The sequence below is a fragment of the Mus caroli genome, chromosome 3, assembly GCF_900094665.2.
Source record: "Mus caroli chromosome 3, CAROLI_EIJ_v1.1, whole genome shotgun sequence".
Lineage (NCBI taxonomy): Eukaryota > Metazoa > Chordata > Mammalia > Rodentia > Muridae > Mus > Mus caroli.
Genome location: NC_034572.1, coordinates 122790871 through 122807171, shown reverse-complemented (window position 1 = coordinate 122807171; position 16301 = coordinate 122790871). Strand labels below are relative to the sequence as shown.

The following is a 16301-nucleotide window of genomic DNA, read 5'->3' as shown; positions in this document are numbered from 1 at the left end:
AGAGAGAGAGAGAGAGAGAGAGAGAGAGAGAGAGAGAGAGAGAGAGAGAGATTGGAGAGGCCTGGACTGTGTTATATATCTTCTCCGAGGCCAAGGAAAGGAAGCTTGGTGTTAGGAGGCACCCGTGGTCACCTTAATTGGGTTTTCTTTTCTTGCTTACCCCTTCAAAGAAAGACCCTCCGGGAGGGAAGTATAGGACGCAGGGTCAGGCGTGTCTTCAGCTGGTGTTTGCCACCGATTACCGGTCTTAAAGTCTTATTTAATTTCACACTCTTTAGTGTTAGTTGGGCAAACTCCCTCCAGCCATCCCGGTAAGCGGTAGGTCTGGGCAGTCCGTTTTGGTAGTTGTGGAGTATGGGCTGGGACCCAATCAATCAGTCTTTAAATTTTGTAAAGACTGTGCCCTCAGAACTCACCTGGAAGATGGCTCAATTAGAGGAATCCCTGAACTGTTAGGTCATAAAGGGGTGTGTGCACAGCATCTCCCCAGGTGGCTCAAGGATTCTGCCTGGCCAGGACTCAGCCACGTGATGGGTAATGTGTGTGTGTGTGTGTGTATGTGTGTGTGTGTATGTGTGTGTGTGTTGGTGGAAGAGGAGACCTGGCACCATACCCAAAGAAGTGGCCTCTTATCCCCTCTTTCAACTGTTTGGACACAAACCAGGCTTGACCTTCCCCTCCCACCCACAAGAGCGACCTCCCTCCCAAATAAAAAGCTTCCCTGCGGATGATTTTGCTTGTTCAGTAAATGAAAACAAAAGACAAGACAAAACAAAACAAAAATGGTTGGGCTTGTTAACGATTCTGTTGGGTTTCCGAAGGTCAGAGATTAACTGACACTCATCCACTGCAGCCCCATAAAAACAGACCTGTGTTTCTCTGCCCTTGCCAGCCCCTGTGGAAAAGCTCAACTCTGACAGTCGAAGGAGGTGTGAGGGTGCCAGTGGGAGGTACCCCTCCACTGCTCAGTGATGGGTAGGGAGGCTGGTGTTAACACCTACTAACCTAAGAGCAGCCAGTGCCCCTCCTGTATTTGCACCTGAGCAGGGCAGGTTTATTAGACCTGCACTTGTTTCTGGAGAGCATCAATTCACTGACCTGTGAGATTGGTGTAGTTAAATGTGACTTTGCGGTATGGAGAAAAGAGGGAGAGAGAGAGAGAGAGAGAGAGAGAGAGAGAGAGAGAGAGAGAGAGAGAGAGAGAGAAGAGATATTCAGGAGAGGAAAGCTGAGAACCGCCCGGACAGGAAGAGAATGAAAATGAAAATAAATTCAGGTATCCAGGTTTGGAGAGGAGGAGGTGCAGGGGCTAACTGAAGTCACTTAAAAAAATAATTGGATTAAATCAATCCCCTCTCTCCAACTCATGTTCACCTCCTTTTCCTATTTCTCCCACTCTTCTTTCTTTCTTTCCCAGACATGCTGGTAGCTAACATTCGGCATTAGTTGCCATGGTGACCATAAATCACATAAATCCAAAAATACCCACCTATAATCTGAGATGAAGCTTTTATTTCCCTAGTGAAATAATATTTTAAAAGCTGTCAGCTGACAAAAAAAAAAGGAGCCCCCCTCATTGTAGTAACCTTAGTAATGTATTACTCTAAAGGTTTAAATTAAAATGTCAGCCTGTTCAAAACACGTTGGGAGAATCTTGGGCACTCCATGTCAGGCTCTCACAAAGACGTTGACTCCATCACTCCTAATGGTTCTTCAGCACACTGACACACTTATGTGTGTGTGCACGCGTGTGCATGTACGAGTGCGCGTGCATGTGCTCCGCTCCAGGCTTTTTTTCCCTTTACCTCCGATGCTTTAATCCTGATGGACTCTAAGCCAGGTTTGTAAAAGAAGGGAGTGTACTGGAGTCAAAAGAAGCCTTGACCAGTGTTGAGGTTTTTAAGGGACCTTTTGTGTATGTGTGTGTGTGATTCTTAGATGGCTTTGAGATGGGGAGATCTTAAAGAAGTTAAGAAAAAGAGAAGAGTTGGAGAGAGAAAAGCTGCGTTCTGGAGCGCGGAACCCATCCATGGTCAAGTTCTATGGTTAGTGAAGCCCAGGAAGGATGGGGCTTGTACCCCACCCCTTCTTTCTTTCCCAGGGGAAGAAACTTTCCCAGTGGGAGTCCCTGGGGAGGGCTGTGTGGCTGCAGCCCTGCCTTTTGTCTTCTAACTTGGGCTGTTGTCTTTTGCCTATCTTGGATTACAGGGTATTCGCCTAGATGAAGAGCCATTAATTACCCATTCAGTCAATATTAGGAAGACGACAAAGCTTTTTACATAGGATTAAGAAGACATCAGATTGTTCCATTAGTATATTCCTGCTCACGAATAAGCTTTCGTTATACATTTCCTTTTCCCCGGAGTCGCTCTAACAACTGCTGCATATATTAACAGCAGCCTGTGCGGAGTAACCGCCTAAGCAGCCTAAAGAAACTTTGAGTGAGAATGGAACAGGTTGAGAGACTCGCCACCTGCAAAGAATGCTTGCCACCGACCTTCAGGGACTGACTACCTGGACATCTGGTACAATTTCCCACTGGGGTGGGGGTGGTTGGAAACCACAAGAAGAGAGGAGGCTTCTGCCAAGAAAACTGCAGGTTTAATGGCGGAGGTGGTGTCCAGTGGGGAAAAGAAAATAGATAACTGTCACCACCCAGTTCTCCTGTCGCTTTGCCTTTGCAAGCTTCAGATATCCTCCAGCTAGCACCTGCACCTTGCCTCCCAGTTACAGCCAAGATCGCTCCATTTTCCCCCACAACCTTCTTCCTTGGGGCTCAGATCCCTCCTCCAGACACCACCATTTTGCCTTTTGCTCCAGAAGGTTTGAATGTTAGAAGGCCTCCACTTTAAGCGGCTTCATAATGGAAACCAGATCGTTTTGCTTTTGTGGGTAGAATAGGAGTTCACATCGTTCGAGCTTCGCCAACATTTGCTGATTAAGTGAATGGGAGCCCAAGAGGGAAACAAGCGAGGGCCAGAGTTCACTCGCGATTAAGCTGCGACCACCAACCCCCGTGGGAGAAGGGGTGTTTAGGGACCCAGAGTGTCGGGAGGGACCTTGGAGTTTTCTTCTGAGGCGGGGAAAATCTAGGACTTGGGGCAATCAGAATACTTTCAGCCCAGCCGGTCTCTCAAAGCTATTTAAAAATTAATGGCATGGCTGGGGGTAGGGAAAGCGGTGAAGTACTGGGCGCCTGTCGCAGGGCAAACTGGACAGACTTTGAGGCCAAGCCCGGCAGTGCTGTGGGCTTTATGCCCTACTCTACAGCAACGACTCCCAAACATTCTGCACTCTTTTCTCTTCCTGAAGGTCAAGACCATTTGAGAGTTCCTAAAAATTGTAGCCACACGTGAAGTCTTTAGCTGGACTTTGCTCCTTTCTATAGGACTGGCCAAAATGCCTTCCTCCAAGTGCCAGGTCTGGAGGCTCTATTAACTCTCTCAGCCCCATACACTGCCTCCAGTTTCAAGTTTTGAGCTTTGTGGTGGTATATGGAGCCGGCCTTAGCTCGAATACGGAGCTGGGGGGGGGGTCTCCCTTACAGAGTCTGCATCTGAGGCTATTTGAGGAAGAAGAGGTGGGCTCCATCACGGGAGTGTACTGGCTTCATCTTTTTCACTATATGATATTTTAAAATATGCATTTTTAAAGTAAAGGAAACCTTAAAAGTACAAAAACTAAATTCCAGTCAGAAGTTTGTATAGTCTATAAATTATTTTCTGTAATCTCCAAGAGGTACTTAACTCTGGTGATCTTCCTGCAGTGATTGGGGGTTTTACCTTACTGGTGCATATTATTATTATTGTTATTGTTATCATCATCATCATCATCATTTTGATTTATCAGTACACACACACACCACACAAAACAGCTAAAACCCAAGGTTTTCAGTATCTCTTCCCACTACATGCCTCTTTTAAATGAATGCTATTAAACACATTTGGACAGTTTTTAAAAATTAAGTCCAAAGGATAGAAAAACAGACATTTTTGGCAATATAGGGGGAGAACCTTTCATACACTCTTTAAAATAATCCGTCCTTCAAGTAAACGCTATAATCCTTCATATTTATATCCGGTCTCTCTCTCCCCACCATTTTCTTTTTCCTTTCTTTCTCCTATTATTAAAAGCGAATGCCAGGACACTTGACAGCGGGGACTGAACTCAGTAGGCTCTCGGACGCATCCTGCCTACCTACCTACAAGGACATCATCCCACCGCAGACTCCTTGACGGGTTCTGCGTCTATTAGCCCCAAAGCAGGCCACCTAGCCTCAGAAACAATTCTTTGGGTCAACGGAAATCAGGGTTAGAGGTGGGGTCGAGTTCTAGGGTTACAAGCCACAGGATGTAACTTGCCCTCCGCTGGGCGGCGGCTGCCCCCCACCCCCACCCCTCGGCCTAGGCCGGGCTTGCACAAAGCCTTCTCCCTGGGACTCATCGCTACTCTTGATTTTTAACCATATCCCAAACATTCTCCGGTCTAATAATTTATTTTTACGACCGATTATCAAACAGAAGAAGAATTTAACACAATCTTAATGACAGAAATCAACCGACATTATCTCTGCATTGCCCCCATTTAACCCCTTGGGGTTAATCCCGGACAAGTGAACATTTAACTGACCAGCAGGAGGACTGGGGAAGTCAGGGTTGGGAAAGCTGCAGGTTGCTTTAAGCGTTTTGTTTCAACAAATGCTGCTTTCTGCTCAGATACCCGCAGAAAGTCTTTTTTTCCCCCTTAGTAATACTTTTTATTTACTTGACTGTAGTTCCAAATTACCCCCTCTGGCAATATTATATTTGTGTAGGGGTTGGGGTCGAGGGCCGTGGGGGAGTTTTATCTCCTCACACAATCAAAGGTCAACAACCTCCTAAGGTCGGGCACTTACTTAATTTGAAGCTGGGAAAATCCGGAGACTAGAAAAAAAATATGTAAATAAGAATTCTACATGTATTCCAAATGAAGGCCTCTCCATCTCTTATATACACACATACATTATCTAAGGATGAGTTTGTATTTCTCCAGGGCCTTTGCTGTGCGTGAGAGACATTTTCACCTTTTGCACAAGCCTATGGACTGGTCTAGGGTGAAATCAAACAACGAAGAAACTACATTATCCAAGCCGCAAGGCCTAACAGCTAACACAGCAGCAGGGGCTCTTCAACAGGAGCACCCAATCGCTGCGGCCCTCGTGTGCTGTGCATCGTTCTGTCTCCTGCTCTTTAGGGCTGTGGTCCAAACCCAGACCCTTCGAAGCGAGCCTTCAGCACGACTTTCTAGCGTTCCTCTGGCGCGATAAACTGCACCAAGCCTCCTGGGCGAGGCTTGGCTGTGAGCTTCAGGGACCGGGTGGGCCCTGATGGTGCAACGTGCAGTGGGACCAGGAGAGCGACAGAGGTCGCTGTTAGACCACTTTGCACACCAGAGGCAGCGGCCGTAGTAGGCTGGGGCGTGCGCAGGGGATCAGACCACAGGGAGAGAGAAAAGGGAGAGGTGTTGGGTCTCAGGAGTGCAGTATAATTTGTGGAAAGGAATTAAAGTCCCTGGGACGGCTGCTTCGCGTTCTACCCAGAGGCCAATAGTCTAAGTTCTGCAGCAGGGGACACCGGCTTTGGCAGCTTCGCCCGCCCGTGCTTCACCGGCAGCCCGGAGTCCCGGAGGCAGGAGCCCGGCGCGCGGCCTGCGCTTCCCTCCCCCCTTACCATTGGCGCCGGGGTGCTGCCGCGGGAACAGCTTGCTGCTGGCCGACTCTTTCCGGCTCTCGGGAGAGTCCGTGAACTCGACCTTTTTGATTTCGGAGTCTTTGGAGAAGAGACATTCAACGGCTGCCGGCTGCACGCCTGGGCCGTTAGTGCGCCCGCCCCACGTGCGGTGGCAGCGGATGCCAAAGGGCGGAGGGAAGGAGCCCCGGACCAGAGTTAGGGGGCGAGGCGGGACCGAGGGGAAAGAGGGACAGAGAGCAAAGAGCCCGTTAGAGGAAGGACGGATCACACTCCCAGCCCTCCGGCCCCTTGGCAACCCAGTGAGGGCAGTAATCTGTCCCTGGGCCACCCGACGGGCAGCTTAGAGGAGTGTCAGAGCAGTCCTTGCTAGTTCGCCTGAGCCCAAACCTCCCCGAAAGGGCAAGGCCACGGCTGTACTAGGTTGATTTCCTTTTCGCCTAACCCCCCCTGGAGAAAGTTCCAGTTGCTGGGGGCCTTGCTGTCGAGCCGGAGCCTTCTCCTATCTCTCAAGACGCAGCCTGACTCTCTTTCAGGGACCCGGGCAGGAGAAGTGAGCTCTTACCTAATTGCACGCAGGCCGACACTAGTTTGCGACAATTGGTCTCCATTCCCCGTTATCTGCAAAACAGAAGAGAGGTGGGACTTTGAGAAGTGGTAGCTGTAGGGAGTTGGAGGCTCAAAGGCAGCTAGCTACTTGCGCGGAGGTCAGTATCAACTAACTCAAGGTGTTAAGTGTGCTACTGGGTGCTGGGGAATTCAGGCAAGTCTCTCGGGCCGGAGAGCCCTGTGGAGTCCAGCAGCGTCTTCCCAGCTCCAAATCCAGGACTCCCACCGAGATGTTTACCTGGAGGAATTATGTCCCCAGTTGAAGGGGAAAGGGCCCAGAGGTTAGGAGGCTTCTGGAGAAGCTGCGGGGACTACGTTCAAGGGCGCCTAGGCCGAGGAGCCACCTTAAGCTTATATACGATTTGGGGGTGGGGAGAATGGACTTCTCTTTGGAAAGATCGCCATTCAATACGGTGTCAGTCAATTTGAGCTCAGCAAACATTTGCAGAAGGCCAGAAACAGCATGCCCGGTCGCACAAAGCAACTTTCCCTCCGCTTTTCTGTAATTCTGAAAGGGAGGGAACCCTCGGCCAAGGGTGCTCCAGGAGCGAGCTGAATTAGGGCCTCTCATCCACCAGGAGCCGCGTTTCCATATTTAGCCACACTTTTCCCTGGAGATACTCATCCAGCCATTTATTTACCCTAAAGTATGATTTAAGATCGTAGAGCCGAGTTACACGACGGGCTGGAGCGAGACAGGAGACCCGGGCAAGCGTTTCTGGAGGGGCCGCCAAGCCCAAACAGCACCGAGGAGGCTGCTCCTCCAGTTTCGGCCTCTGCCGTCCCAGGCAAGCTAGATCCTTTTCAAATTTCCAACCGCAACTCAGACAGCCAAGCTTTTGACGCGGCCCCTTTTCTTTGCCACAGGCAAACCCGGAGAGGTGGGTGGCGGAGGGCTAGATGGAATGGTTGCTTTCAAGACAAGAAAGGGAAGAAGGGTTTCTCAGGCCCCCTGAATCTTGGCTCCTGACTCTTGTTAACAGGCTATGCCTGCGATCGGAGGATCCTTTTCTCTTAGAGACCAGGGCTGGAGGTGAGAGCGGGCATTGCCAGGCTGGTGGGCCGAGTTTTGGCCTCAGGAGCATTTTCCTGCGCTCCTCAGTCTCTTATGGAGCAATCCAAGCTCCAGGGGACTCTGGCCAAGGTCGTGCTGCCTGGAGGAGGGGCCGCCTGGTGTGGTGGCCTGGGGATCCAAGAGTGGGGAGCCACAAGCAGGTCCCCCCCCTCCCCCAGCTAATGAGACCCGGGTAGGGATTCTGCCGATCCTTGTGGACCCGTGGGCCCAGAAGTAGCAGTTTGGCGGCTCCAGATTTAGCGATTCTGCAGTAAAATCACAGGATTAGTGTCTGATTGAGATGTCTGTTCGGGAGATATTACAAAATTCATTATCACAGCTTTCTACTAACTCGATATGAAGTAACACAGATGGGATTTTATTAGTCCAGACTCCAAATGTTTACTTATGATAATTTCGGGGGAAATTTGCATGGCATCATCATTTCGATAATCTTTTTTTTTTTTATATGTCGGAACTGGCTGCATTATTAGCCGGTAGCCCCAACATTGCAGATGGCTACTGCAAATAATTTTATTTATTTATTTATTTTCAAGGACTGAAATATACAGAAGAGAAAGACCTGACCTGTAAAATCGGTTACTACACACTTCCCCCCACCCCCATCCCCCCACGCTTTGGTGCCGAAGACTAATCAAAGCAGTAAGAAACAAAGCTTCAAGACCCGGTAGGGTTGGGCCCAAGGAGTGAAAAGATCAAGACGTGTTCCTTAGCTCCTTGCTACACGTCCTTGTGACTTTGAGATGTATTTTATTTCGTAGTAATGTGAATCTTGGGACTTTATGCTCCATAGAACGGCCAGGCCTAATAAATGGGTCCAGTCTAACTAACTGAGGAAGATTTTTTTTTTCTTTAAAGAGAGACCTTCAAGTCTTATCTGATGATACTTAAACTTGTCCTATCAAGGTGGCTAACGTGTGACAGACAAATTTCACTGCCAGATTACAACACTGGTTTTGATGGCTAATCTCAACATTTTAGATAGGAGACGTTTCCTGAGTAGAAGTTATTCTCATGCCAAAAGTTCTCATCCTGGTTGGAATGTATATAGCAAGCAATCTGGTTTGCGTCAGCTTCCATTCCATATTGTGTTAATGAAGCACTATCCAGCGATTAGCATGCACAGGACCACTCCAGCCAGGCAGACAGGCAAGCCCTAAGAAACAGAGCAGTTTGTTTCAAAAATGACTTCTGCCCAAGCAGTACAAGGATGGAATTGTAGAAGAAGCTACGGGTTCTAATCAGTCCAAGAAAAAAAAAAAAAAAACACCAAAAAACCAAAAATCCTTTCCCATTTCACCCTTTTCATTTCCTTTTTTCTCCCACAGCAGAACCATTCATGGAAAGCTGAAAAATAAAAAGCATGAGGCCATATGTTTTAAATGAACTAAATTGGTGTGATTAGCCAGCAAATTAATTTGCAGTGGGTAATCATTTAAGGAAATTAAGATACCACTTTAGCACAGCCCTGTGCTTCACCATGAGCAAGCTTTCTTTAAAGCTCTGTGGAATGCAAGCCTCTGGAGCACTGGAAACCTACAGTGCTCAGCTTACAGGACAAAGCGGGGCAGTAACTTAGGCGCAGTTTTGCTGAGGCAAAGCAAAACATTCCATAAGTGAGGTAGCTACTTTGTTTTGAAACTAAACTTTGATTATTGGAATACTGTGCTCATTTTCAACGCGCCCCCCCCCCACACACAGCAAAAAACCGAGTCCTCAATTCATCTCAGTAACAATCTTTGTTTCTGTAAAATTATTGGTTTTAGGTGGAGTCTCCTCTAAATGATACTGCATGAGAATAAAATATCTTTAATTGTAACTAATGGCCTGAAAAGGATGCAGAGATCTCTTAAAAATCAAATTACTTGTTCGTTAAATCGTTTAGAATGTATGAATGCATATTATTGTAATTCATAATAGTAAAAGTCTCTCCCCATCTTAATTTACCTTAAAAAAATACGGTAGTCCTACATAATAGAATAAAAACAAAAACATCCCAGCCTCCGAAGATAGTTTGATTTCTAAATTGTTTAGGGAAGGTGATTTAATTGGAATAAAAGGACTATATTTCGCTGGTTTGGAATCGCATGTTTTTACTTAGTTACCAGTTGCAAAATAGTGGCCTCTCCGCATCCGTTTAAAATGCATCTCCCTCAGTACAAGATTGGAGTTGACTGATGATCAATTTAAAGGATTTATAATCCGAAGTAATTGTGCGGGTTGGCATCTAGGCCTGGCTCTCAGGTAATTCGCTTGGGCCTGAGAGGTCACTAACCGCCTGTTAAGATGGAATCGCCTTTTTCCCAATGGGTAATGATGGGAAGGGGCTGATCTATTCCAGTAGCTGAAACTTTGTAGCTGGCCCTTTATCTTGACTGGGCTAATCCTCAGCTGGAGGATTTCTCCCTACCCTGTTGGCATCGAAATTTCAGGGAAGATGCCTCGTTTTAAATGCCAGCCATGCCTGGCTTCCAGTCGACTTCAACGCCGGGTAGGACAGTTCTAGTGTCTGCGATTGAGGACGAACGGAACAGGGGCTCTGCAAGATCTGTTTGCCAACTGCGCTAAATCTGGAGAAACAAGCCCGGCGAGCCACAAATCATACGCGGCGGAGGTTCTCCAGAGTGGAACAAATTTCCAGACTCGCATTATCTCACAGCTCTGTGGGAGAGAGGGCCTCCACTTACCGGCTACCGGAGAGAGAACGGCTGTCTCCCCGTCCCACCGCTTCCCAGGGTGACTGCCAGGCGGCCGAGGCTCGGGCTGCACAGCCAGCGCCGTGGAGCGGGTCTGGGTGGAACTGCGGGGATCTTGAGGGTGCCAAGTTCCGAGAGGGTCCACGCGGGGGGCTGCTAAAGCTAGCGGGCGCCGGCAGTTTCTGTCTGCTGCTCTCCGGCTTTCTCTCTCGGTCTCGCACTCTGTCTCTCTCAGTCTCTTTAACTCTGTCTGTGTCTCTCTCTGTCTCTCTATGTCTCTCTCTGTATGTCTCTCTCGGTCTCGCACTCTGTCTCTCTCAGTCTCTTTAACTCTGTCTGTGTCTCTCTCTGTCTCTCTATGTCTCTCTCTGTATGTCTCTCTCGGTCTCGCACTCTCTCTCCCCTCCCTCGCTCTCATCCCTCTCTCTTCCCTCCGCTCCGACTCCGTGTGCGGAGTGTCGTGACGTCAGCAGAGATTCCACCAAACTCCAGTGCACAGTGGCGCGCGGGCGGGCGGCCGAGCCTGCTGTACGCTGGGCAATCAAGGGGCGAGCACAGCCTTGGGCCACTGCGGGGGTGGGGGGAGCGTGCAGGGGCGATCGAGGGGACAGGGGACCACTAGGGCTGAGAAGTGAGGCCCAGGGGCCCAGGCGACTGCGGCCCGGGACAGAACCCAGGAGGGAGGAGCGGAAGAGCAGGGGCTGGAGGCAGCTACCGACCGACAGGAGCTAGCCAGTGGCAGGAGCTAGCACTCAAGCTGGGGAGCAGGACGATGGGGATGGGAGGGAAGGGACAAGGATGGAATGGATGGGGGGAAAAAGGTTGTGCGTCAAACCCCTTCTAAATCTGAGTGGGAGGGCCAGAGCCTGGGGAGACAGAAACCTATTCTCGCGGAGCAAAGTCTGGGTGGCTTACGAGGAAGGGACTAGCAAAGTGGCCCATGAAATGAAACAAAGGGCAGTGTGCCTTGGTTTGATGCGGGTGAAGCTTTCGAAGTGTGGGTGTGAGTGTGCGCGCGCGTGACCTCCTTTCAGGCCCGCGGAGTAGAGGAAAGCTGGTTACAGTACTGATTGTCTACAGGGGCAGTGGGAGGGAAGTGAGGGATCCACAGAGGGCAGCACTGAAGGTGGGTAGATGGATGGGGTGGCAAAGAGAAGATGATGACTGGGAAAAGTTAGAAAAATAGGGTGAGCTAGCGGCAGAAGGTGGGAGAGCCACAGCCGATAGGTGTGTGTGTGTGGGGGGGGATGGAAGAAGGAAGGGAAGGAGAGAGAGAAAGGAGTAAGGAAGGTAGAGAGGGAGGAGGAGGAGAAGGAGGAGGAGGAGGAGGAGGAGAGGAGAGGAGAAGAGAGAGAGAGAGAGAGAGAGAGAGAGAGAGAGAGAGAGAGAGAGAGAGAGAGAGACTACCAGATGATGACCAGAGGGAGGCCTGAACTACAGTAAGGCAAGGGCTAGGTCACAGTGGTGTCTGGGGTCAAGAAGGGTGGATCAGAGTGGAAGAGCGCAGGTAGACAGGGCCACACACCGGCCAGTGTTCGGCATGAGATCTCTTGCTCAAGTCTGGGACTCTCAGAGTCTAGAATTTCTTCTGCTGTACCTACACTCAACAAGTTCACCCCGGGTCGCGGATATCTCATTTTTTAAAATGACGAGGTTAAGGTTCCTGACTGAGAGTGGTATTAAATTGCACCGGGATGGGGGTGGGGAAGGAGAAGGAAGTTCCCCCCATATGAGCGAATGTTCTTGAAAGTCCAGAGTATGTAAGGCTGGAAGGGGCCTTTCCTAGTCTAAAAGTGGGTCCTACTTCTAATTTCATATTTTCTGATTTCCTAATGCGTCTGTACTTTGGAAACGAACATGGTATTTTGGCAGGGTCTTGCCTTTGCGTGGAAGGACTATAAATATGATTCGCCTGGAAGACCAGGTGTGAAGGCTTCTGCCAGACATATGGGACAAAGTTCTTTCGATCTCAAGGGCACCCTTTCAAGATATGTTTTAGGAAAATATCAGAAAATAGCTGTACCTCATGGTTTGGCGTTTTTTTCTCACCAATATTAAACCTTGCCTGGGAACAAAACCCAACCAGACCCGCCATTAAACTGCATTTCTCCTTGGTCCCTAATAGAAAATACAGTCCTCTCTAAAATTCATTCAGCTTTTCTTCCTAAATCAGCACACCAGTTCATGTAATTTGAGGAAGATAATGCTGACTCCTCTGAAGGATGCCCACGGGATGTATACACAAGAAAAGTTAACCCAGGGCTACCGCACACACGCCGAGTTTCCTTTGAATTTGGGGGCTTTTTGGAGTATGTTCTGTGTTTTCTTGAATGACTCCGTGGTTTCAATTCATTGGTGTTAGCAGGAAAAACAGGCAAACAAACTTGCTCAATTTGTTTTGAGTGCCAAATCCCTTCACTTTGAAATAGCTAACAGTCGACAGATGGACTCATTTTATGGAAAGAGTTAGCCTCTTCAGTCTCCAGGAAAACCGACGAGAGATCTGCATTTTAAGCCATCTCTAACCTTGTAAGATCCATGAAAACTCAAACTTTCTCTCCTAACTCAATGGGAAACCAAAGTAATGCCATTTAAAGGAAGAGAATCAGGAGGAAAACAGTCACGTGCTGTTTTTATTTTTATTTCCTCTCCCTCCCCCCCCCCCGAGCCTTTTGGAGGGGGAAAATCAAGTATCTTCAACAAGTCCTCTCACTGAACTCTGGTCTCACCTCACCGGAATACTTCCTGAGTAAGAACATTGTCATCTCTGCCCATCCATTATTATTTTGCTGGGTCGTCACCCTCTAAAATAATGGGCTATTGCCCCATTTCTCTCTTATTTTTCCCTTTGCATTTTAGAGAAATTAAGAGGGTCTCCTAAAAGATCAGTCTGGCCAGGAGCTGGTGGCGTGACTGGTAGAGTCTCACAGAAATGTGGGAAGAAGCTGGAAATCAAGACCGGCTTGAGAGCAGAGGAAAAGAGAAAGGAGCAGAATAGAGAGCCGCGCACATCTGCCCAGACAACTCTTTCCCCACTTTCAGGATTCAGAGGTTTGCAGCCAGGGCTGGGGGAAGGGGCTCCGGGAAGGGAAGCGGACGCCCACTCTCCACTCTGTCGTCGGGAGTCTCCCCCATCCGGCTGGTTTAACCCCCAGAATGGGCGGCTGTAATCTCTCGGTGCTGAGCTGGGTCTTCAGCAGCGCCCAGCACCAGTGCAGCAGAAGTGAGCAGCTGGTGGGAATGCAAATGGCTCCTGGAGAAATAGAAGATCCAGAATGATTCTCATTCCCTCCTCGAGTGTGGGGAAGGAGCTGGACATACGTTTCACGCTCCTAATCCTTCTTTTACATTTTTAGTCATACTCCCATTAAACAACTAATTAATGCTCAGAATCACCAGGGAATACATTAGGCATGCATCAGGGAGGCAGGGTGCTGGGGGGTGGGTAGGGGTGGGTAACAAACCTCTGAGCTGATTTAAGACGTGGATTTCAGGTCTTTTTTTTTTTTTTTTTCCTCCGTCAAAGCAGCAACGCCAGAGTGGGCCACAGCGGTTGTATTTAGCTTCTGATCCCTACTTCGAAGCAGAAGGGGTTAGAAGGAGTGTCCAAGCCAAGCGAGCAATTCTTTGCCTTGCAGATGTAAACAAGATTGTAGCATCAAAGATACTAGCTCCTTAAGGGCCGGGTCGTCTGGACTGGGAGCCTGGGTTTCGCAGACACTGACCTATGTATCTGTGAATTTCAAGGATGTTACACTTTTACATAAACAACCCAGTGCGAGAGCCTGGTAATCCCTGGTAAAAACACACACACTCTAGTCTATTTTAGTCAGTACCCTGCACCCTTAAGCTTACATCCCTTTTGCTTTTTATTCCCCCCAAATTTGAGCTCTATCTAAAGATAATAGCCTTCCAGTAAAGCAAGGCATCGAACCATTTCCTTCATTCGTTTCTGGTGACTCTTCGATGATCTGATTTAAAAGGAGGGGGCTAGAGGTGGGCAGCAAAGAGGACATACAAACGGCTGCACGAGGGTGCTGGCTCCCCAGACTCACATGATCTTTAGGAAGATTTTTAATTTTATCCCTCCCAAACAGTGTTTTGAAGCAATCAACAGGGTTGCCAGAGAGGGACTTAAAATGGGAAGCTTACAGAAGACATTCTGTGATCACAAAGGGCAAAACCAAGGACAGATAGCCTAGGTGACCCTAGGCTACTTGCTCATCCCAATCAGGATTTAGAAAAGGCACACTGTTCTTTCCAGGCTCGCTGAGATGGGCTTTTTTCCTTAGGCTTCAGCACCGGCAAGCAATTGCCCCAGCCCCCTTTATCTGACAAGAAGCAAGTATGTAAATACCCATGGCTAGCGATGTTTAACTGCCTCACAAATTATTGATTTGTTGGTATGTCTAAATTTTTTCTCTCCAATCCAGATCTTGTTTCCGAATTACCTATCTGAGAGGTTCGATCAGGGTTTTTGATGCTACAGTATAGCAGTTGTTGTTTGTGAAAAGGCATTTAAGATGAACTGATTGATTTGCATATAAATTAAAATTATTATGCATTGTCTATTCCTGTGTTTTTATAATCATTTTGAAATTAGTACTTAACCACTTGAGCTAAAAGAATATATAAAAGTCTGTATTGACTTTCTAATGAATTACCTAATTAAAACGTCCGGGGGATGCTGTGTTAAATCAAGACATATTAGGAGAGGGATGGATACTGGAAGGTAACAGACCAGTATCTTGAATTCTGAATCCTGGAGTCCGAGCCTTAATTTTGCAGTACAGGTCTTGCTCTGTGGTTAGTGATTTTGTGTTTGTAAATAAATGAAGTGGAGAAGAGATCGTCATTGGCCTCAGTGTCTCTGGCCCTTTGCTCTCTGTCTGGAACTCTCCAGTCCCAACCCAGAAGCGCTACTGCTAGAGAGACTCAGGCCTGGCCCTCGAGGTGTGCGGGTCTCCTCCGGTCTGCAGGCCAAAGCTTTGCCAGTGCTGGGGTCCCGCCGGCCGACGGGCGGGGAGAGCAAAGCCCTGTTTTCGGCGCGATCTGAGAGCTGAAGCCAGAGCGGACATTTAATAGATGAACTAACTGAGCATTCACCTTCGTCCCGAGACTAGGAATAAAAGGTAACCATCTTAAGAGGGGCGGTGCGAGCGAGGCACACACTACAGGAGTTCAGAAAAGGCTGGCGGTGGGAAATCTGTAGCCTGGGGGCTCGCCAGCATCCCTTTCATTTCAAGCACTTATCGATTGGCTGTTGTCATCTTTGGCGACTCAGAAGGACACTTGAAAGAATTTCTGATGGGGCTCTGATCTGAGAAAGGAGGTGACCTGCCTAGGCTCCCACCAAATTGTTAATTACCACATCAACTGCCTTTCCCCCCATCCCTTCACTCCACCTTCTTCCCCCATGGCAACCGAGTTTGCTCATTCTTAACTTTTTAATTATTCAGAAACTCCCTTACCTCGGTGGCTTTGCTCCTGCAGCAGCGTTTCCGTTCGACCCCTTTCCTTTCCGCGGCAGGGCCTTTCTATTGATCTCCCTGACCTTTGGCACATCTGGGTCCTCTGAAATTTCTCAATCTTTTCAGATTTGAGGATGGAAGGCTACATCCATTCTGCCCGTGTGCACACACTCAGATATATGAAGACTTACACACAGGCTGCCCTCAAACCCGAGGTGGGGGTGTGGGGTGGGAATCTAACAGATGTTAGCTTTTTCAGTTGTCTATGGAGATCTGAAATGTCTGCCTAATTCCAACGTGGATGCGGCTCTCCTGCTTTTTCTTTCGCAGAGCAAGCAGTTCGGACATGTGTGAAGTGTGCAGGGGCCATCCACAGTATCTAACATGCTGTAAATAAGGAGGGGCCACTGCTGCATACTGGTCTTTAGATGGCATTAAGAATATGACCTCATTTGGGGGTTCTTCAATCAGCTCTTGTCCACACTGAGCAGGAAGGAGCCCACAAGAACCCGCGTTGTGGGACAACCACGGAAACTGCAGTAAAATGAAGATCATTTCAGGGTCATTTCATTAGAACGTGAATTGTATTTCTTGGGATTTGTCACCACTGGGTTTTTCCCATATGTAGAATTGGGTGAGGTAAAATGTCAACAATTGTTGGTGCTAGAGGAGACGAGAGAGAGAGAGAGAGAGAGAGAGAGAGAGAGAGAGAGAGAGAGAGAGA

General features: G+C 48.5%; 1 protein-coding gene across 2 annotated transcripts in view; it reads right to left on the bottom strand.

The window, feature by feature from the left end:
- Positions 1–10335, bottom strand: part of Pitx2 (paired like homeodomain 2) — a 19629-nt gene extending 9294 nt beyond the window's left edge. Inside the window, exons 1-3 of one of the 2 annotated variants that reach the window (XM_021157696.2) lie at positions 10098–10330; positions 6292–6347; positions 5709–5846 (exon numbers count right to left, since the gene is read on the bottom strand). In XM_021157696.2, coding sequence (XP_021013355.1) covers positions 5709–5846; positions 6292–6337 — 184 coding nt within the window. In that variant the 5' untranslated portion in view covers positions 6338–6347; positions 10098–10330. Of the gene's footprint in view, positions 1–5708; positions 5847–6291; positions 6348–10097 lie in introns of both variants that reach the window. The other variant, XM_021157698.1, reaches the window with a different exon arrangement.
- Positions 10336–16301: the final 5966 nt, after the last annotated feature.